Source organism: Nycticebus coucang, chromosome 13 (genome assembly GCF_027406575.1).
Source record: "Nycticebus coucang isolate mNycCou1 chromosome 13, mNycCou1.pri, whole genome shotgun sequence".
NCBI lineage: Eukaryota > Metazoa > Chordata > Mammalia > Primates > Lorisidae > Nycticebus > Nycticebus coucang.
This window is the reverse complement of record NC_069792.1, coordinates 47,675,777-47,698,734: the sequence shown is the minus strand read 5'-3', so window position 1 is coordinate 47,698,734 and position 22,958 is coordinate 47,675,777. Positions and strand designations below refer to the sequence as shown.

General features: G+C 42.7%; 1 protein-coding gene across 1 annotated transcript in view; it reads left to right on the top strand.

Annotated features, from left to right (window-relative positions):
- Positions 1–19,883, top strand: part of LOC128563680 (nicotinamide phosphoribosyltransferase-like) — a 209,398-nt gene extending 189,515 nt beyond the window's left edge. Inside the window, exon 7 of the mRNA XM_053559111.1 lies at positions 19,834–19,883. Within this exon, the coding sequence (XP_053415086.1) occupies positions 19,834–19,840 (7 nt within the window). The 3' untranslated portion in view covers positions 19,841–19,883. The remainder of the gene's footprint in view (positions 1–19,833) is intronic.
- The last annotated feature ends 3,075 nt before the right edge of the window (positions 19,884–22,958 follow it).

Genomic DNA, 22,958 nt, shown 5'->3' with positions numbered 1-22,958 from the left:
ATGGGACAAGATTTTTGTAGGTTATGCTTCAGACAAAAGTCTGATAACTAGACTTTACATAGAACTCAAACAAATCAATAAGAAAAGGACAAATAGCCCCTTTGCTATGTGGGCAAGAGACTTTTCTGATCAAGGCGGGCTCATGGCCTACAAACACATGAAAAAATGCTCATCATCCTTCATCATCAGAGAAATGCAAATCAAAACCACTTTGAGAAATCATCTAACTCCAGGAAGATTACCCACATCACAAAATCCCAAACTACAGATGTTGGTGTGGATATGGAGAGAAGGGAACACTGCTACACTGCTGGTGGGAATGCAAGCTAATATGACCTTTTTGGAAGGAAGTTTGGAGAACACTCAAGGAACTAAAAGTAGACCTACCATTCGATCCTGCAAATCCTCTACTAGGTATATACCCAGATGATCAAAAGTTATTTTACCGCAAAGACATTTGCACCAGAATGTTTATTGCACTCCAATTCATGACTGCCAAGACATGGAAACAGCCCAAGTGCCCATCAGACCCATGAATGCATTAACAAATTGTGGTATACGTACACCATGGAATACTATGTATCCATTAAAAGACTTCACATCTTTTAAGTTTACCTGCATGGAACCGGAACATATTCGTCTTAGTAAGTATCTCAAGAATGGAAAAACAGTATCCACTGTCCTCAATACTACTATGAAATCATTATATAATCACCTACACACTAATATGAATGGAAAAACATAACTATAGTCTAGAGAACGGAAGGGAAAAGGAGAGGGGGAGGGGAGGAGGGATATGGGAGGAGGGAGGGTATTTGGGGGGACCTCACCTATTGTGCATGATGCAATAGTACATTTCAAAACTAGTACATATCAAAGCTCAGGTTGGTCTCCACCTCCTTAGCTCAGGCAATCCACCCACCTCAGCCTCCCAGCATGCTAGGATGACAACCATGAGCTATTGTGCCCAACCAAATTTTCGTCTCACCTGAAGCCTCTCACTTTTTTTATTTTTATTTATTTGTTTATTTATTTCTTGCAATTTTTAGCTGGGGCCTGGTTCGAAGCCGCCACACCTATTATGTGGGGCTGGCACCCCACTCCTTGAGCCAAAAAAGCCTCTCACATTTTTTTGTTGTTGTTTGTTTGTTTGTTTTGTTGTTTTTTTGCAGTTTTTGGCGGGGGCTGTGCTTGAATCCGCCACCTCCGGCATATGGGTCCGGCGCCCTACTCCTTTGAGCCACAGGCGCCACCCCCATTGTCCGTGTTCTAACTGTGATGATGAAGCATGGTTACATTGGCGAATTTGAAATCCTCCATGATCGCAGAGCTGGGAAAATTGTTGAGAACCTCACAGGCAGGTTAAACGAGTGTGGAGCAATCAGCCCCAGGTTTGCTGTGCGACTCTAAAGAGATGGCAGAATTGTCTGCTCCAATCCGGCCGGTTTGGTTTCACTGTACCGACAACTTCAGCTGGCATCACGGACCACGAAGAAGCAAGAAGAAAACACACAGGAGGGAAAATCCTGGGACTCTTTTTCTAGGGATGTAATACATACTGAAAAAATACAATGCCTCTGTGAAAACAAAACAAAAGCAAAGGGAACAAACAAACAAGATTATCAGTCCTGTACTCTACCTAACTCAAATCGGGTCACCCGCAAATGCTTTGAGCATCGCCTACCTCTGCTGAGGCTCATGTGCCTCTCGGACCGTCCCCCCTCCCCTCGCGGAGGGCCCCTGGGGATGAAGAGTGATTGTGGTCTGAGTGTGGGCTGAGCTGGGGGTGGGGGTGGGAGAGGGGAGATCCCGCATTTGGCAGAGTTGTGACACCGAGGAGCCAGCCAACCGAGCTTGTCTGTCTGAGAAATGGGACTGCCAGCCCAGCCCAGCCCAGCCCCACCCGAGAGCTCCCACGATGGCGTGAATTCTGTGGGATGTCTCATTCACCTGGACCTCACATCAGATCAAACCGAGCCCTGTCCTGCTTGGTCAGAGAGGGTCACGGGTGGTGCAGAAAAAGCTCAGCTCGATGTGGCCCTTTCAGGGGAGTTCCTGCCTCTTTGGGGGTATCAAAAAGTAGAAAGGACCGTAGGGGCTCTGTATTTTGGTTTTGGTTTCTTTTGTCTGTCTGTTTATTTGGAGACAGAGCGTCTCAAGCTGTCTCCCTGGGTACAGTGACGTGGCATCAGAGCTCACAGGAACCTCCAACTGGGGCTCAAGCGATCCGCTTGCTTCACTTTCTCTGTTGTTTTTTAGTCGAGACCGGGTGGGGTGTGGGGAGGGGTCTCACTCTTGCTCAGGCTGGTCTCGAACTCTCAAGCAGTCCACCCGCCTTGGCTTCCCAGAGGGTTAGGATGACAGGCATGAGGCACCATGCCCAGGCCCTTTGTGACATTTCTCCACTCAGCTGAATTCCTGTGCCACTGCCCCTGCTCCCGGCCCTCACCCTTGTGAATCAGATTTCATGGCGGAGCCATGAGGGCTGTTGCCATATGTGCCCTAGGTGCCTAGGTAGACCCTGTGTGTTGGTGATGATGACCAAGACGAGGACGATGATTATCCCCCGAGGATGTCTGAGATCACAGCGGGACAGGGAAGAGTATCAGTGTCCATGTCAGCTTTCCATCGGTCACGGAGATAGATGTATACAAACACTACTATTTGGCAGGCTCTGACCCGCGTGAGCAGAACCAATGGCACGTTCCTTCCTTTCAGGGGCATCCCCTTGATATTTATGGAGGACAAAAGACCCACTCCCAAGCCATCTGGCCACCTGTGCCTCCTCATCTACTGGCTGGAATCCCAGCTGACTCCGGAGGCTGAGGAAAGAGAATCGTTTGGGCCTCTCCTTCTGTGAAGGTCCACAGCACTCAGGTGAGAGGCCTGTTTGCTTTTGGCGTCATTCTCCCCGCCCAACCCCCACCCCCTCCCACACACACAGCCAAGCCTCTCACTTTTTAAAGGAATCTATTCTTATGCCTCTCTGAGCTTAAAAATAGAACTCATATTTTTTTCCTTTTTATTTCTTTTTTTTTATTATTATTGTTGGGGATTCATTGAGGGTACAATAAGCCAGGTTACACTGATTGCAAATGTTAGGTAAAGTCCCTCTTGCAATCATGTCTTGCCCCCATAAAGTGTGAAACACACCAAAGCCCCACCCCCTCCCTCCGTCCCACTTTCTGCTTCCCCCCCATAACCTTAATTGTCATTAGTTGTCCTCATATCAAAATTGAGTACATAGGATTCATGCTTCTCCATTCTTGTGATGCTTTACTAAGAATAATGTCTTCCACGTCCATCCAGGTTAATACGAAGGATGTAAAGTCTCCATTTTTTTAATGGCTGAATAGTATTCCATGGTATACATATACCACAGCTTGTTAATCCATTCCTGGGTTGGTGGGCATTTAGGCTGTTTCCACGTTTTGGCGATTGTAAATTGAGCTGCAGTAAACAGTCTAGTACAAGTGTCCTTATGATAAAAGCATTTCTTTCCTTCTGGGTAGATGCCCAGTAATGGGATTGCAGGATCAAATGGGAGGTCTAGCTTGAGTGCTTTGAGGTTTCTTCATACTTCCTTCCAGAAAGGTTGTACTAGTTTGCAGTCCCACCAGCAGTGTAAAAGTGTTCCCTTCTCTCCACATCCACACCAGCATCTGCAGTTTTGAGATTTTGTGATGTGGGCCATTCTCACTGGGGTTAGATGATATCTCAGGGTTGTTTTGATTTGCATATCTCTAATATATAGAGATGATGAACATTTTTTCATGTGTTTGTTAGCCATTCATCTGTCATCTTTAGAGAAGGTTCTATTCATGTCTCTTGCCCATTGATATATGGGATTGTTGGCTTTTTTCATGTGGATTAATTTGAGTTCTCTATAGATGATAGTTATCAAGCTTTTGTCTGATTGAAAATATGCAAATATCCTTTCCCATTGTGTAGGTTGTCTCTTTGCTTTAGTAATTGTCTCCTTAGCTGTACAGAAGCTTTTCAGTTTAATGAAGTCCCATTTGTTTATTTTTGTTGTTATTGCAATTGCCATGGCAGTCTTCTTCATGAAGTCTTTCCCCAGGCCAATATCTTCCAGTGTTTTTCCTGTGCTTTCTTGGAGGATTTTTATTGTTTCATGCCTTAAGTTTAAGTCCTTTATCCATCTGGAATCAATTTTTGTGAGTGGGGAAAGGTGTGGGTCCAGTTTCAGTCTTTTACATGTAGACATCCAGTTCTCCCAACACCATTTATTGAATAGGGAGTCTTTCCCGCAAGGTATGTTCTTTTTTGGTTTATCAAAGATTAGGTGGTTGTAAGATGTTAGTTTCATTTCTTGGTTTTCAATTCAATTCCAAGTGTATATGTCTCTGTTTTTGTGCCAGTACCATGCTGTCTTGAGCACTATGGCTTTGTAGTACAGACTAAAATCTGGTATGCTGATGCCCCCAGCTTTATTTTTGTTACAAAGAACTGCCTTAGCTATACGGGTTTTTTTCCGGATCCGTACAAAACGCAGAATCATTTTTTCCAAATCTTGAAAGTACGATGTTGGTATTTTCATAGGAATGGCATTGAATAGGTAGATTGCTTTGGGAAGTATACACATTTTAACAATGTTGATTCTTCCCATCCATGAGCATGGTATATTCTTCCATTTGTTAATATCCTCTGCTATATTATTTCTGAGGATTTCATAGTTTTCTTTATAGAGGTATTTCACCTCATTCGTTAGGTATATTCCTAGGTATTGCATTATCTTTGAAACTATGGTGAAGGGAGTTGTGTCCTTAATTAGCTTCTCATCTTGACTGTTATTGGTGTATACAAAAGCTACTGACTTGTGGACATTGATTTTATATCCTGAAACATTACTGTATTTTATGATGACTTCTAGGAGTCTTGTGGTTGAGTCTTTTGGTTTTCTAAGTATAAGATCATGTCGTCAGCAAAGAGGGAGACTTTGACCTCCTCTGCTCCCATTTGGATTCCCTTTATTTCCTTGTCTTGCCTAATTGTATTAGCTAGAACTTCCAGCACTATGTTGAATAGTAAAGGTGACAGAGGACAACCTTGTCTGGTTCCAGTTCTAAGAGGAAAGCTTTCAGTTTTACTCCATTCAGTAAAATATTGGCTGTGGGTTTGTCATAGATAGCTTCAATCAGTTTTAGAAATGTGCCACCTATGCCTATACTCTTCAGTGTTCTAATTAGAAAAGGATGCTGGATTTTATCAAATGCTTTTTCTGCATCTATTGAGAGGATCATGTGATCTTTATTTTTGCCTCTGTTAATATGGTGGATAACGTTTATGAACTTGCGTATGTTAAACCAGCCTTGCATCCCTGGGATGAAGCCTATTTGATCATGATGAATGACTTTTTTGATGATAAGCTGCAATCTATTGGCTAGGATTTTGTTGAGAATTTTTGCATATACATTCATGAGTGAGATTGGTCTGAAATTCTCCTTTTTGTTTGGGTCTTTTCCTGGTTTTGGTTTCAGAGTGATGTTTGCTTCATAGAATGTGTTGGGGAAGATTCCTTCTTCCTCAGTTTTTTGGAATAATTTCTGCAGTACAGGAATAAGCTCTTCCTTGAAAGTTTGATAGAATTCTGGAGTGAAGCCATCTGAACCAGGGCATTTTTTGGTTGGAAGAGTTTTTATTGTTTATTTGATCTTAGTGCTTGAAATTGGTCTGTTCAGGAGGTCTATTTCTTCCTGGCTGAGTCTAGGGAGAGGGTGTGATTCCAAATATTGATCCATTTCCTTCACATTGTCAAATTTCTGGGCATAGAGTTTCTGGTAGTATTCAGAGATGATCTCCTGTATCTCTGTGGGATCAGTTGTAATTTCCCCTTTATCATTTCTGATGGAGGTTACTAGAGATTTTACTTTTCTATTCCTCGTTAGTCTGGCCAATGGTTTATCTATTTTATTTATTTTTTAAAAAAACCACCTCCTTGTTTCATTAATTTTCTGAATGATTCTTTTGTTTTCAATTTCATTGATCTCCTTTTTGATTTTGGATATTTCTTTTCTTCCACTGAGTTTAGGCTTAGATTGTTCTTCTTTTTCCAATTCCGTAAGATCTCTCGTGACATTGTTGATGCACTCTCTTTCTGTTTTTCGAATGTAGGCATGTAAAGCGATGAATTTTCCTCTCAAAACTGCTTTTGCAGTATCCCACAGGTTTTGGTAGCTTGTGTCTTCATTGTTGTTATGCTCAAGGAAGTTAATGATTTCCTGTTTTATTTCTTCCTTCACCCATCTGTTATTCAACAGAAGATTGTTTAATTTCCATGCCTTTAGGTGGGGTCGAGCATTTTTGTTAGAGTTGAGTTCCACCTTTAGTGCCTTATGGTCTGAGAAGATACAAGGTAAAATTTCAATTCTTTTGATTCTGTTGATATTTGTTTTGTGTCCCAGAATATGATCAATTTTGGAGAATGTTCCATGGGGTGATGAGAAGAATGTATATTCTTTACCTTTGGGATGGAGTGTTCTATATGCGTCTATCAAGCACAGTTATTCTAGGATCTCATTTAAATCTCTTATATTTTTGTTTAATTTCTGTTTAGAGGATCTGTCCAGCTCTGTAAGAGGAGTGTTAAAATCACCTGTTATTATGGTATTATCAGATATCATATTGCTCAGACTGAGTAAGGTTTGTTTCAAGAATCTGGGAGCATTTAAATTGGGTGCATAAATATTTAGCATTGAAATGTCTTCTTGTTGTGTTTTTCCCTTGACCAATATAAAGTGACCATCTTTGTCTTTTTTGACTTTAGTTGCTTTAAATCCACATGAATCTGAAAATATGATTGCAACTCCTCTTTTCTTCTGAATGCCATTTGCCTGAAAACTTGTCTTCCAAACCTTGACTCGGAGCTTTAATTTGTCTTTTGAAGCCAGGTGTGTTTCTTGCAGACAGCAAATGGATGGCTTGTGTTTTTTTATTCAGTCAATCAATCTATGTCTCTTCAGTGAGGAATTCAAGCCATTAACATTGATTGAGATAATTGATAAGTGTGGTAGTATTCTATTTGTCTTATTTGGTGAGAGTCCATTGCTTAGTTTTATCTTTTGCATCAGTGTGGAGGTTAGGTTCTGTCCTTTAATTTCTGAGTTCTGACTGTGCTGCTGATCCACTGTGGTGGTCAGTGTGCAGAACAGGTTGAAGTATTTCCTGTAGAGCTGGTCTTGTTGTGGCGAATATCCTCAATGTTTGTATATCCGTAAATGATGTGATTTCTCCGTCAATTTTTAAGCTTAGCTTAGCAGGGTACAGAATTCTGGGCTGGAAATTGTTCTGTTTAAGTAGATTAAAGGTAGCTGACCATTGTTTTCTTGCTTGGAAAGTTTTATTAGAGAAGTCTGCGGTCACTCTGATGGATTTGCCCCTGTAGGTCAACTGGCGCTTACTCCTGGCAGCTTGCAGAATCTTTTCTTTTGTCTTGACTTTGGACAGGTTCATCACAATATGTCTTGGAGAAGCTCGGTTAGAGTTGAGGCGCCCTGGGGTCCGATATACCTCTGAAAGCAGTGTGTCAGAATCTTTGGTGATATTTGGGAAACTTTCTTTTATAATATTCTCTAGCATGGCTTCCATTCCTCTGGGGCATTCTTCTTCCCCTTCTGAATTTCTATAAGTCGTATGTTGGAACGCTTCATAAAGTCCCATAATTCTGACAGTGAACATTCTGCTTTCTCTCTCTTCTTTTCTGCCTCTTTTACTATCTGAGTTATCTCAAGAACTTTGTCTTCTACCTCTGAAATTCTTTCTTCTGCATGGTCTAACCTGTTGCTGATACTTTCCATTGCATCTTTAAGTTCCCTAATTGACTGTTTCAATTCCTTCAGCTCTGCTATATCATTTTATATTCTTCATATCGTTCATCTCTTATTTGATTCTATTTTTGGATTTCCTTTTGGTTGTTTTCCACTTTATCAGCAGATTCCTTCATTGTTTTTTATCATTTCTTTCATTGTTTTCAACATGTGTATTCTAAATTCCCTTTCTGTCATTACTAACATTTCTTTATAGGTGGAATCATCTGCAGTATCTACCTCATGGTCCTTTGGCGGGGTTGTTCTGGACTGGTTCTTCATGTTGCCTTTAGTTTTCTGCTGATTCTTCCTCATGAGTGATTTCTTGTATCTGTTCCCTTGCCCTAATTTTCCTTTCACTTCCTCTTGCTCTTTAAGTTCTCGTGCCTGTGGACTAAGGGTTACAGGACCAGAAGGGTCAGAAGGTTGAAGAGCAAAAAAGAGATGAAAGAAAGGAGGACCGAGTGATAAGAAAAACAAAGAAAAATAGAGAAAGGAGAGGTGGTGGGTAAAAGGAATATTGACAAAAAGAAGAGAGGCACAGAAAGAGGGAGATAGAGCAATATAGGTGTACAGTAAATTACTTTGACACAACCTTAAAAATTCGGCCTTCTGGGGGTACCCGGATGGGTGGTTCCCTTGAGATCAGCAACTCTTTGCTAACCTGATCAGACACAGTACTCCACTTCCCCCAAGTAGAGAAGAAAGACAAAAATGCTATAAATCAAACCAAAACAAGCAAACAGAAAACTTTACGAGATAAAATTGGGTGGAAAACCAAATAATAGTGGTAGAAACACTAGCAAAAATGAAGTTCTAATTATTGAAAAAGGCAGCAATGGGAAATTATGATTAAACTAGAAAAATTGAGAAAGAGAAAGGATCTGTATGGAAAAGGTTGAACTTAAAAAACAAAACAATATCAATAACATCAAAATAAACTAAAAAAACAACCGAACCAAGAAAAAAAAAAAAAACACAACCAAAAACAAAGCAGTATGTATATGTTATTGAATATTGTCTGGGCAACACGTGGTCTTCTGGGGTATGAGATGTTAATCACAGTTCTGATACCACTGGAGGCTGCTGATTTCTCAAACCCCAGCAGGTAGACACCCTAAATCTCTCTTCAGCCCACTTAAAAGGCACTTTGAACTTGTTCACTTGCTGAGCAGAAGCTTTCCTAGGAAAGTGCTTGTCGCTGGAATCACTGCTGAAGTGGCTATCCACTTACCCAGTGTGCCAAAACTGGTCTCACTCTGCTCCTGAGGGTTAGGGCTGCAAAGCTGCTCAGACCCCGGCCTTAGGCTACTTGGTCGCTGGGTTACCAGCTCCCACCCAATTCTAGGTCTGCGACCCTCAGGGCGGAGCTTGCCAGGGGAGATCGCTCACAATGGCTCCCTGTGACCCACAGCCAAACACTATTAGCACTGTCTGGCTCAGCGGCTCAGACTGGGGCCCTAGACAACGGCGAAAGTTCTCCGCACTCCTGCTCAGGGTCTCCCCAAGGCAGTTCAACTGAGTGCCAAGTCCAAAGACACCTAAACAGTTCACAGGTAAGGCCTTTTTGGTTTGCAGTCTCAGCCCGCTCTCACTCAGGGGGAGGGTCATGGCCCAGCCTGTTTCCCCCCTCTCTGTAGGGACCATGCACAGGGCCATGCGTCCTAGAAGAGGACTCTCCACTGAGAACCGCGCAAGTGTCTGTCTTTGTTACTTTAAAAGAAGTCTTGAGACACAGCCTGTGCAACTCTCCGCTTGGCATAGGGGCAAAGGCAGTGAGACCCCAGGGTGGAAGAAAGCTTGTTACAAGGCCACATGGCTGAGGAGGTGACTCAGCAGGGAGACATCTCAAATAGGTATGCAGAAATGTATAGGTAAGACTGAAATACGACTCCCAGGTGTCAGTTGCAAAACTGGAAATGGAAGCAATGATGTGATTGCATTTCCTACCAAACCTACATTGGAAAACACTTCAAACAACATTAAAACCAGGGAGGCTGGCTGCAGAGCAGCAGTGACATTCAAAGACCACTGCTAACCAGTCCGTGCCCCAGGAAGTCTGGAGGTTATACTGAACAGTTGCCAAGCACCCACTTGCTGGGAGCCCACCTGATCACATGTCATGGGCCGAAATTCATAACTTCATGTCTGATGTCCCCAGAAGATGACTGCATTAGGACAAAGGACCTTGTAATTACATGTTCCTAATAACATATGACTGGTGTCCTTCTAAGAACAGGTGCTAAGGACACAGACAGGCATGACAGAGGACCTCTCTGTGAATGAGGAGATGAAACGTGGCCACAGAAGCCAAGGAGAGAGGCCTCTGAGAGACCTCCCCAGCTGGCAGTGTCACGTGGGACTTCCAGCCTCCAGAACTGAGAGGAAGTCAATTTCTACTGAGGGAGCCCTTCAGCCTTGGGGCTAAGTTCTGCCAGCTCCCCGAACTGTCCCAGCCAATTGGGACACAGCAGGTTCCCTGTAGCATGGCTGACTGAGAAATAGGATTGTATCCAGTCAGGCTCCACAGGCATTGAAAGGCTGGGCAGCAGAGGGAAACGGCCTCCCTGAGGGAAAATGGCCAAGACTGGAGGGCAGAGCACCTGCCTGGTGGGGCTACAAGGATCTGTTCCTGAGATGTCACTTTGCAGACAAGAGCAGACAGCAGCTTTGTCTCCTTCTGTGTGTGACCACCTCCCATTTTGTTTAGGCCCCCTGGTTTAGTGCTCGCTGTTAGTGTTGGAGACACCGGGAAGGGAACTGCCTGCCTACTCCGGGAGACCCTTGGGCCATATTAAATCTGTGAGAGCAGCAGCCACATGGGGAACTATTCCAGGACTCATGTAAAGTGAAAACTACAGGAAGCATTTCCTCTGACATCCCCACAAGTATGTGAGTAATGAAGGTGCCTCTTACCAAGTTGCCACTGGGGACACACGAAGGCCAGAATATTTAGGGAGGGGATTGTGGGTCACTCAAGGGGTAAAACTGCCAAGGACAGAGCCCGGGGCATCCCTCTTTGGGTCTGTGGAGACCCCTTTATGCCCATTCTCACCCCAGTATGGCGCTAGCCACGGTCGGCGGCCTGGTGCACCAGTTCTTTATCCAAAGACAGAGATTGTGCGGACTCCTCCAGCAGCTCCTCATGGATTACCTCCAGGGAGCTCTGGAAAGAGAGGGCCCAACATTGGGCTGAGAGCCTTCAATGGCAGCCAGGTGCTCTCCTCAGGGCAACCACCAATGGAGACTCATCTCTATTCTAGCATGGACGAAGAGAGACACACTGTCAGTGACCCTGATCCTCCAGAGAATGGGCTCTGATCCTCAATGCAGGCAGCTCCAGCCCTTCAGAGACTCATGCCCTTAGAAGTCATGGGTGTCCATGATTCTACACTTATCACCTGAAACGTGATGGGCACAAATCGCTGCATGAAACCACTGACACCTTCCAGGCTGCTTCAGGGAGGTTGTTAGGCAGAACAACAATGCCCTGCTCACACACCACGTATGAGGAGCACTGTGCAGTGAGTCCCCAAATGGCCCTCACTGTGCAAATGAGAAAACTCAGGCTCTGGGATGTCACCTGGCTATCACCAGCATGTGGGAAATGGCTGCGGCCCTCCAAGGGAGGCCTCCATGAATTTCCCTCTAAGCTCACAGAGACTCAGCCTGCTCTCACTTGGGGAGAGGGTCTTGGGCCAGCCTGTTTTCTCCCTCTCTGTAGAGACCATGCCCAGGACCAGACGTGCCAGAAGAAAGCTCTCTACTGAGAACAGCGCTGGTGTCTGTCTTCGTTGCATTGAACAGATTCCTGAGAAACAGCCTCAGCAACTCTGGGGCTGGCATAGGGGCAAATTCTATGAAACCCCAGGGTGGAAGAAAGCTTGTTACAGGGCCACAGGGCTGAGCAGGTGACTCAGGGGAGAGAAATCCCAAATAGATATGAAGACCCTGAAATGTGACTCCCAGGTGTCAATCGCAAAGCTAAAAACGGAAGCAATGATGTGATTGCATTTCCTACCAAACCAACATTGGAAACCACTAAAAACAATATTAACACCAGGGAGGTTGGCTCCAGAGCAACAGTGACATTCAAAGACCACTGCTAACCAGTCTCTGCCACAGGAAGTCTGGAAGTTATACTGAATGCAGCCAATACAACTCTCCAATGTAAACTGTTGGCAAGCACCCCCTTCCTGGGAGCCCACCTGAGCACATGTCATGGGCCGAAATTCAGACCCTCATGTCTGATGCCCTCAGAATGTGACTGCATTAGGACAAAAGGTCCTTGTAGTTACATGTCCCTAATAACATATGACTGGTGTCCTTATAAGAGGAGGTGCTAAGGACACAGACAGGCATGACAAAGGACCTCTCTGTGAATGCGGAGATGAAACGTGGCCACAGAAGCCGAGGAGAGAGGCCTCTGAGAGACCTCCCCAGCCGGCAGCGTCACATGGGAATTCCGGCCTCCAGAACTGAGAGGAAGTCAATTTCTATTGAAGGAGCCCTTCAGCCTTGGGGCTAAGTTCTGCCAGCTCCCCGAACTGTCCCAGCCACTTGGTACACAGCAGGTTCCCTGCAGCATTGCTGACTGAGAAATAGGATTGTGTCCGGTCAGGCTCCCCCAGCATTGAAAGGCTGGGCGGCAACGGGAAACGGCCTCCCTGAGGAAAAATGACCAAGACCGGAGGGCAGAGCTCCTGCCCGCTGGGGCTACAAGGATCTATTCCCGAGATGTCACTTTGCAGACAAGAGCAGGCATTGTCTCCTTCTGTGTGTGACCCCTCCCATTTTGTTTAGCCACCCTGGTGTAGAGTGGCTGTTAGAGTTGGAGAGGCCTGGCCGGGAAGGGAACTGCCTGCCTACTCCAGGAGACCCCTGGGCCGGGTTAAACTGTGAGAGCAGCAGCCACATTGGGAACTATTCCTGGACTCGTGTAAAGTGAAAACTACAGGAAGCATTTTCTCTGTCATCCCCGCAAGTATGTGAGCAGTTTTGATGCATCATACCAAGTTGCCATTGGGGACACACGAAGGCTGGATTCTTTAGGGAGGGGATTGTGGATCACTCAAGCGGGAAAACTGCCGTGGACAGAGCCTGGGGCATCCCTCTTTGGGTCTGTGGGGACCCCCTCTGTGCCCATTCTCACCCCAGTGTGGCGCTGGACATAGTCGGTGGACTGGTGGAGCACCGACTCGAGCAGGTGGCATCTGCTCTTCATCTGAGATCAGAGATTGTGTGGAGTCCTCCAGGGGCTCCTCACGGAGGTCCTGCATCCCCACGCACCTCTGTAAACAGAAGGCCCCATGCTGGGGCGAGATGCATCAATGGCTCCCTGGTGCTCTCCACAGGGGAAACCCCCTGGGAGATCCTGCTCCCTAGAACACACACAGTGGGGCGTCTGAACAGACCTCCCACCAGGGAAGAAGACAGATGACAGGTGGATATCTAGGGATGACATCTCAGTTGACAAACTTGTCCTTGACACTCACCTTTCCGTCCAAACAGCCAGGACATGGAGTTCTGGTGTATCATCCTGACAGCCCCACCAGGATTCCCATTGGTGACACCCTGCTCCTGTTCAGTAGGGGTCCCCTTGTCTCTTCCTTCCCCAAACACAGTGATATGAGGCATGTGGACCTCCCCAGATGGGCTCACAGGTGAGACCGTGCCTGCAAGAGACTACATGGGGCTGCCTGTGTTACCTGTAGATGCCCTCTGCCAGGTCTCCGCAGGCAACAGGAGTAGAGGGAGCGCCAACATCGGTCAACTCGGATAAGGCACCCACTTGGGGCGTTCCGGACGTCAGCATCACGAAAAGGTGCGACGCAACAGGAGAACATCTTGCTCTCTTGAGCGTCTCCCACCAAATGAGCCAGACACAGGTCTGTGTCTAGAATGTGGGTGCCTGGCTACCAAGGGTTCTAAGTTCTGTTGGGGTCTGTCACCAAGGAAGTAACTTCACTTTTCCAAGTTCCACATTTGGCCCTCACCCTCTTCATATGTCAACTCCTCACCTGTACACTGTTATACAAATGCAGCCCCCTCAGTGCTCGGTCCCCCACACTGTGGAGACAGGGCTGGCTCTCAATCTCCCTTCCTGACCTTGAAGGTCACCCTAGACAAGTCCTGTGTGTTTTTCCATTCTGTCCCCCAGTTGAATACGTGCACACTGGGGATTGTGCTATCCTCTACATCCTAGGGAATTCATCAAGTGTACTTGAAAACAACGTAGAGGGCTTACATTGTCTTGTCACCTCTGGATAACACACAGACTTGTGGGTGGAAGAATCACAAGAAGGGGTGGAGACAGAACACTGAATGGTACCAGTTGATGAGGCTATTCAAAAAGCCCACCGGATATTTGAAACAGCTACAAGTTTACCATGTTCTGGTATTAAAGCGATATGAATTCCTTGGGGGAAAAAATAAACACATCTGCTCTAATCCCTGAGAGCACTCTGAGGCAGGGGAATGCAACTGCACAGGTGTGAGTCTCCACCTTCCCTAGACTGTCATTGTCTGGGTTTCAATATAATTGTGATTCCCCGTCACTTCAAAGCAGGGATAGTAGAAGTGTAAGTCAATCACTTTACAAATAACCCAGGGACGTGGAGAGAACAAGATCGTCTTCTAACCATCTCTCTAACTGCATAGCATTCCAGAGAGAAACTGAGAAGCAGATTGTAAAGGGAGATTATATAAATCTGGAGCCCAGCAACATGTATTATAGTGTACATGCAGAAATTGTCCCATTGGAAAATACACATGTATTTCAAGTGGACCAATGAACAATATAGAACATTTAATCAATTCTGATAGACATTCTACGTATTCACTCTATTAAACATGAAGCAAGATAGCCTTATAGGATATTTTACTGCAGAACTAAGGAAAAAGTTCCATAAGAAACATTTCCATATTTAATGAGAATGTCTCCAATTCAAAAATGGTCATGTGTATGATAAACAAGGAAGGTTACATTTGATGTAGCCTTGGTGCAATGATTGGTTGAAATTATGATGATGAAGAAAATCCCTCAAAGAAAATAAGAATACACCTTCCATGATACCACTGACAGCAGATTATCCGCTCTAATAAGTTTTAGATTTCTCTCTTAATTCCTTCTTGTTTTATTTGTTTTCTTTTGACAAGATCATAAAGTAAAAAGTGTCCTAAAGGGACCAGAAAATACATGAGCAAGTAGTGAAACTTGGTATATACCATTTCAAGTTTTCTACTATAATTTTTATTAAAGTTAATTTTTAAAATATGTAATGATCTTACAGAAGAAATGATTTCTTTTTTCGTGACAGAGTCTCAATATGTTGCCCAGTAGAGTGCCATGGCATCACAGCTCACAGCAGTCTCTAACTTTTGGGCTTAAAGCCATTCTCTCGTCTCAGCCTCCCAAGCAGCTGGGACTTCAGGAGCCTGCCACAGTGCCCAGCCCAGCGATTTTTTGGGTGGAGTTGTCATTGTTATTCTGCAGGCCTGGGCTGGATTCAAACCTACCAGACCTGGTGTATGTAGCCGCAGCATAGCTGCTGAGCTACAGGCACCAAGCAACAAAATAAATTATTCTACAAAAACAAACAAACAAACAAACAAACAAAAGCAATATGAATGTATTAAAAATAGAAACTCCTAAAATTTTACTTTAGGGAACTATACCTTGTTCAGCCCGCAAATTGTTATTATTTGGTTTCATATGTTTAAAATATGTCAATATTTATTTATATATTCATTCATTCATGTCTTAGACAGGATCACACTCTATCACCCTGGGTAGAGGGCTGTAGCGTTATAGGTCACAGCAACCTTAAACTGGGGCTTACGCTATCCTCCTACCTCAGCCTCCGTAGTATCTGAGATTACAGGTGCCTGCCAGGACACCAGGCTAATTTTTCTTTTTTTTTTTTTTTTGTTTTTTGTTTTTTGTTTTTATTTTATTTTATTTTATTTTTTATTGTTAAATCATAGCTGTGTACATGAGTGCAATCGCCTGTACCCATTAATTTTTCTATTTTTAGTAGAGATGGGGTCTTGATCCTTCTCAGGCTGTTTTCCAACTCATGAGATCAAGCAATCCACCCACCTCGGCCTCCCAGAGTGCTGAGATAGCAGGTGTGAGCCACTGCACCCAGCAGAAATATCTAAACATTTAAATCACTTTTCTCAATCTGAGCTAAAGAAAGATGCTGTGAGAAAGCTGAAAGCACGTGGGAAGTTTGCAGCATGACCTGCTCACTAATGGTCAAGTAGAAACGAGCAGGAATCAGGAGCCTGGAGTTGGCCACACGAGCCTTCCTTGAACAGTTTTCTTACCAGAACTACTAAAATAATGTGTATTAGCACAATTAGGGTTTTTTTCTTTTTATTTGTTTTTATTTTATTTATTCATTCATTTTTTAATTGTTAAATCATAGTTGTATACATTAGTGCTGTCAAGGGGTACAATGTGCTGGTTTCATATACAATCTGAAATATTCTCATCAAACTGTCGAACGTAGCCTTCATGGCATTTTCTTAGACAATTAGGGTTCTATGCACACACATGTATGTTCATGTGGTGGGAAACCTGTGGCCTTCTTGATCCTTGTATGCAACCTTTTAAATGAATCCAAATGTTACAGAGCCAATCCTTTTCATAAAGAGATGTATTCTCTGGGAGTGCCTGTGGCTCAAAGGAGTAGGGCACCGGCCCCATGTACCGGAGGTGGTGGTTCAAACCCGGCCCCAGCCAAAAACTGCAAAAAACAACAACAACAACAAATGAGATTTATTCTGTGAAATTTGGATTTGGTCAAGGGACCATACTTGGGGTTCTGAAGGGCCATATTGGCCTGACGCCAGTTTCCCCATGTTTCAAATCTGGATGGTACCGCATGCTGCACGCCTAGGCTGTCTGACATGGCCTAATGATTTTGGACTACAAATCTGTACAGCACGTTTTGAACATAACAGGCAATCGTGACAGTAAGTATTTGTGTGTCCGAACATGTCTAAACTTTGAAAAGGTATACTGAAAGTACAGTATAAAAGATCGTTTTCAATGGTATCCCAGCACAGGACACTCACCATGAAGGAAGCTTACAAAATTAGAAGTAAGTCTCTGGGTAAGTCAGCGAGTTAAGGGGTGAGTACATGTGAAGGGTTAGGGGATTACCATATACTGTTGTAGACTTTATAAATACTGTACACTTAGCTACACTATATTTATATTAAAAATTATTCTTTCTTCAGTAATAAATTAACCTTACCTTCCTGTATTTTTTTACTTTGTACATCTTTGAATGTTGTGAACATTCTTACCTTTCTGTAATAAAAGTTTACATAGCCCAACTGTCCAAAAGTTTTTTCTTTCTTTATATCCTAATTCTATAAGCTTTTTCTATTTTTATGATTTTCTTCATCTATTATACATAATGCAATGGTACATTTTAAAACCATGAAGTGCGGAGCATAAATGTCTTACCATGAAAAATAAGCAAGTCAGGTGCTGGTTACGTTAACGAGTTTGATGTGAGCTTTGCAACCTGTATATCTGTTTAGGGCAATGTACCCTATAAATGCATTACTATACACAGTCATGATTTCATAGAATTAAAAATGAAAGTCATTTCGATTAAAAAAATTGAAGAAAGCCTTTCCCCAGGCCAATATCTTCCAGTGTTTTTCCTATGCTTTCTTTGAGGATTTTTATTGTTTCATGCCTTAAATTTAAGTCCTTTATCCATCTTGAATCAGTTTTTGTGAGTGGGGAAAGGTGTGGGTCCAGTTTCAGTGTTTTACATGTAGACATCCAGTTCTCCCAACACCATTTATTGAACAGGGAGTCTTTCCCCCAAGGTAAGTTCTTGTTTGGTTTATCGAAGATAAGGTGGTTGTAAGATGTTAGTTTCATTTCTTGGTTTTCAATTCGATTCCAAGTGTCTATGTCTCTGTTTTTGTGCCAGTACCATGCTGTCTTGAGCACTATGGCTTTGTAGTACAGACTAAAATCTGGTATGCTGATGCCCCCAGCTTTATTGTTGTTACTAAGAACTGCCTTAGCTATACGGGGATTTTTCCGGTTCCATATAAAACGCAGAATCATTTTTTCCAAATCTTGAAAGTATGATGTAGGTACTTTGATAGGAATGGCATTGAATAGGTAGATTGCTCTGGGAAGTATAGACATTTTAACAATGTTGATTCTTCCCATCCATGAGCATGGTATGTTCTTCCATTTGTTAATATCCTCCGCTATTTCCTTTCTGAGGATTTCATAGTTTTCTTTATAGAGGTCCTTCACCTCCTTCGTTAGGTATATTCCTAGGTATTTCATTTTCTTTGAAACTATGGTGAAGGGAGTTGTGTCCTTAATTAGCTTCTCATCTTGACTGTTATTGGTGTATACAAAGGCTACTGACTTGTGGACATTGATTTTATATCCTGAAACATTACTGTATTTTTTGATGACTTCTAGGAGTCTTGTGGTTGAGTCTTCGGGGTTCTCTAAGTATAAGATCATGTCATCAGCAAAGAGGGAGAGTTTGACCTCCTCTGCTCCCATTTGGATTCCCTTTATTTCCTTGTCTTGCCTAATTGTATTGGCTAGAACTTCCAGCACTATGTTGAATAGTAAAGGTGACAGAGGACAACCTTGTCTGGTTCCAGTTCTAAGAGGAAAAGCTTTCACTTTTACTCCATTCAGTAAAATATAGGCTGTGGGTTTGTCATAGATAGTTTCAATCAGTTTTAGAAATGTGCAACCTATGCCTATACTCTTCAGTGTTCTAATTAGAAAAGGATGCTGGATTTTATCAAATGCTTTTTCTGCATCTATTGAGAGGATCATGTGATCTTTATTTTTGCCTCTGTTAATATGGTGGATAACGTTTATGGACTTGCGTATGTTAAACCAGCCTTGCATCCCTGGGATGAAGCCTACTTGATCATGATGAATGACTTTTTTGATGATAACCTGTAATCTATTGGCTAGGATTTTGTTGAGAATTTTTCCATTTATATTCATGAGTGAGACTGGTCTGAAATTCTCCTTTTTGGTTGGATCTTTTCCAGGTTTTGGTATCAGGGTGATGTTTCCTTCATAGAATGTGTTGGGGAAGATTCCTTCTTCCTCAGTTTTTTGGAATAATTTCTGCAGTACAGGAATAAGCTCTTCCTTGAAGGTTTGATAGAATTCTGGAGTGAAGCCATCTGGACCAGGGCGTTTTTTAGTTGGAAGCTTTTTTATTGTTTCTTTGATCTCAGTGCTTGAAATTGGTCTGTTCACGAGCTCTATTTCTTCCTGGCTAAGTCTAGGGAGAGGGTGTTATTCCAAATATTGATCCATTTCCTTCACATTGTCAAATTTCTGGGCATAGAGTTTCTGGTAGTATTCAGAGATGATCTCTTGTATCTCTGTGGAATCAGTTGTTATTTCCCCTTTAATATTTCTGATTGAGGTTACTAGAGATTTTACTTTTCTATTTCTAGTTAGTCTGGCCAATGGTTTATCTATTTTATTTATTTTTTCAAAAAACCAACTCCTTGTTTGATTAATTTTCTGAATGATTCTTTTGTTTTCAATTTCATTGATCTCTGATTTGATTTTGGATATTTCTTTTCTTCTACTGAGTTTAGGCTTGGATTGTTCTTCTTTATCCAAATCCATAAGATCTCTTGTGAGATTGTTGATGTGCTCTCTTTCTGATTTTCGAATTTGGGCATCTAAAGCGATGAATTTTCCTCTCAAAACTGCTTTTGCAGTATCCCACAGGTTTTGGTAGCTTGTGTCTTCATTGTTGTTATGCTCAAGGAAGTTAATGATTTCCTGTTTTATTTCTTCCTGCACCCATCTGTTATTCAACAGAAGATTGTTTAGTTTCCATGCCTTTGTGTGAGGTTGAGCATTTTTGTTAGAGTTGAGTTCCACCTTTAGTGCCTTATGGTCTGAAAAGATACAAGGTAAAATTTAAATTCTTTTGATTCTGTTGATATTTGTTTTGTGTCCCAGGATATGATCAATTTTGGAGAATGTTCCATGGGGTGATGAGAAGAATGTATATTTTTTATCTTTGTGGTGGAGTGTTCTATATGCGTCTATCAAGCATAGTTGTTCTAGGGTCTCATTTAAATCTCTTATATCTTTGTTTAATTTCTGTTTAGAGTATCTGTTCAGCTCTGTAAGAGGTGTGTTAAAGTCCCCTGTTATGATGGTATTATCAGATATCATTTTGCTCAGACTGAGTAAGGTCTGCTTCAAGAATCTGGGAGCATTTAATTTGGGCTCATAAATATTTAGAATTGAAATGTCTTCTTGTTGTATTTTTCCCTTGACCAATATAAAGTGACCATCTTTGTCTTTTTTGACTTTAGTTGCTTTAAATCCACATGTATCTGAAAATAAGATCGCAACTCCTCTTTTCTTCTGAATTCCATTTGCCTGAAAAATTGTCTTCCAACCCTTGACTCGGAGCTTTAATTTGTCTTTTGAAGCCAGGTGTGTTTCTTGCAGACAGCAAATGGATGGCTTGTGTTTTTTAATCCAGTCAGCCAATCTATGTCTCTTCAGTGGGGAATTCAAGCCACTAACATTTATTGAGATAATTGATAAGTGTGGTAGTATTCTATTCATCTTATTTTGTGAGAGTCCATTGCTTAGTTTTATCTTTTGCATCAGTGTGGAGGTTAGGTTCCTTCCTTTAATTTCTGAGTTCTGACTTTTCTGCTGATCCATTTTGGTGGTCAGCGTGCAGAACAGGTTGAAGTATTTCCTGTAGAGCTGGTTTTGTTGTGCTGAATTTCCTCAGTGTTTGTATATCTGTAAATGATTTGATTTCTCCGTCAATTTTGAAGTTTAGCAGGGTACAGAATTCTGGGCTGGAAATTGTTCTGTTTAAGTAGATTAAAGGTAGATGACCATTGTCTTCTTGCCTGGAAAGTTTCATTAGAGAAGTCTGTAGTCACTCTGATGGATTTGCCCCTGTAGGTCAACTGGCACTTACTCCTGGCAGCTTGCAGAATCTTTTCTTTTGTCTTGACTTTGGACAGGTTCATCACAATGTGTCTTGGAGAAGCTCGGTTGGAGTTGAGGCGACCTGGGTTCCGATATCCCTCTGAAAGCAGTGTGTCAGAATCTTTGGTGATTTTGGGAAATTTTCTTTTATAATATTCTCTAGTATGGTTTCTATTCCTCTGGGGCATTCTTTTTCCCCTTCTGGGATTCCTATAACTCGTAGTTTGGAACGCTTCATAACGTCCCATAATTCTGACAGTGAATGTTCTGCTTTCTCTCTCTTCTTTTGTGCCTCTTTTACTATCTGAGTTATCTCAAGAACTTTGTTTTCTACCTCTGAAATTCTTTCTTCTGCATGGTCTAACCTGTTGCTGTTACGTTCCATTGCATCTTTAAGTTCCCTAATTGACTGTTTCAGTTCCTTCAGCTCTGCTATATCCTTTTTATATTCTTTATATCATTTATCTCTTATTTGATTCTGTTTTTGGATTTCCTTTTGGTTATTTTCCACTGTATTAGCAGTTTCCTTAATTTCTTTCATTGTTTTTATCATGTGTATTTTAAATTCCCTTTCTGTCATTCCTAACATTTCTTTATAGGTGGAATCCTCTGCAATAGCTACCTCATGATCCCTTGGTGGGGTTGTGCTGGACTGGTTCTTCATGTTGCCTTGAGTTTTCTGCTGATTGTTCCTCATGAGTGATTTCTTGTATCTGTTTCCTTGCCCTAATTTTCTTTTCACTTCTTCTTGCTCTTTAAGTTCTCGTGCCTGTGGACTAAGGGTTCAATGAGTCCTTTTTGTACAGGACCAGAAGGGTGAGAATTTTGAACAGCAAGAAAGGGATGAAAGAAAGGAGGACAGACTGGAAAGAAAAAGAAAATAGAGAAAGGAGAGGGGGTGGGTAAAAGGAATATTGACAAAAAGAAGAGAGGCAAAGAAAAACCAATATAGGTGTACAGTAGGGTATTTTGACACAACCTTAAAAAAAAAACCACCTTGTGGGGGTGCCCAGTTTGGTAGTTCCATTGAGGTCAGCAGCTCTTTGCTAACCTGATCAGACACCATACCCACCTCCACCAAGTAGACAGGAAAGACAAAAATGCTATAAATAAAACCAAAACAAGCAAACAGAAAACTTTACCGGATAATATTGGGTGAAAAACCAAATAATAGCAGTAGAAACAATAGCAAAAATGAAGTTCTAGTTATTAAAAATGGTAGCAATGGGAAATTATATTTAAACTAGAAAAATTGACAAAGAAAAAAAGATCTGTACAGAAAAGTTTGAAATTAAAAAACAAAACATCAACATCAAAATAAACAAACAATAAAACCCCCAAAAAACAAAACACAACCAAAAACAAAGCAGTATGTATATGTTGTTGAATATTGTCTACGCAACACGTGGTCTTCTGGTGTATGAGATGTTAATCACAGTTCTGATACGACTGGAGGCTGCTGATTTCTCAAACCCCAGCAGGTAGACACCCTAAATCTCTCTTCAGCCCACTTAAAAGGCACTTTGAACTTGTAAACTTGCTGAGCAGAAGCTTTCCCAGGAAAGTTCTTGTCACTGGAATCACTGCTGAAGTGGCTACCCACTTACCCAGTGTGCCAAAACTGGTCTCACTCTGCCCCTGAGGGTTAGGGTTCAGACCGCAAGGCGGCTCAGACCCCACCCTTAGGCTACTCAGTCAGTCGCTGGGTTACCCGCTCCTCCTGATTCTAGTTCTGCAACCCTGAGGGCGGAGCTTGCCGGGTCAGATCGCTCACAATGGCTCCCTGTGGCCCAAAGTCAAACACTATTACCTCCGTCTTGCTCAGCGGCTCAGACTGGGGCCCTAAACAATGGCCAAATTTCTCCACATTCCCGCTCAGGTTCTCCCCAAGACATTTCAACTGAGTGTCAAGTCCAAAGACACCAAAACAGTTCACAGGTAAGGCCTTTTCAGTTTGCAGTCTCGCTGCTACTGAACTTACCGTTGCAAGCGGGTTTAGACCGATTGAACACATGCGACCACTTGCCGGTTTTCCACTGTTTTATTCCTCCTCTTGTGGTCCAGAACTCTCTCACTGACTCTCTGTATCCTCACAGGGGTGATGATAGGCAGATCTCACCAGC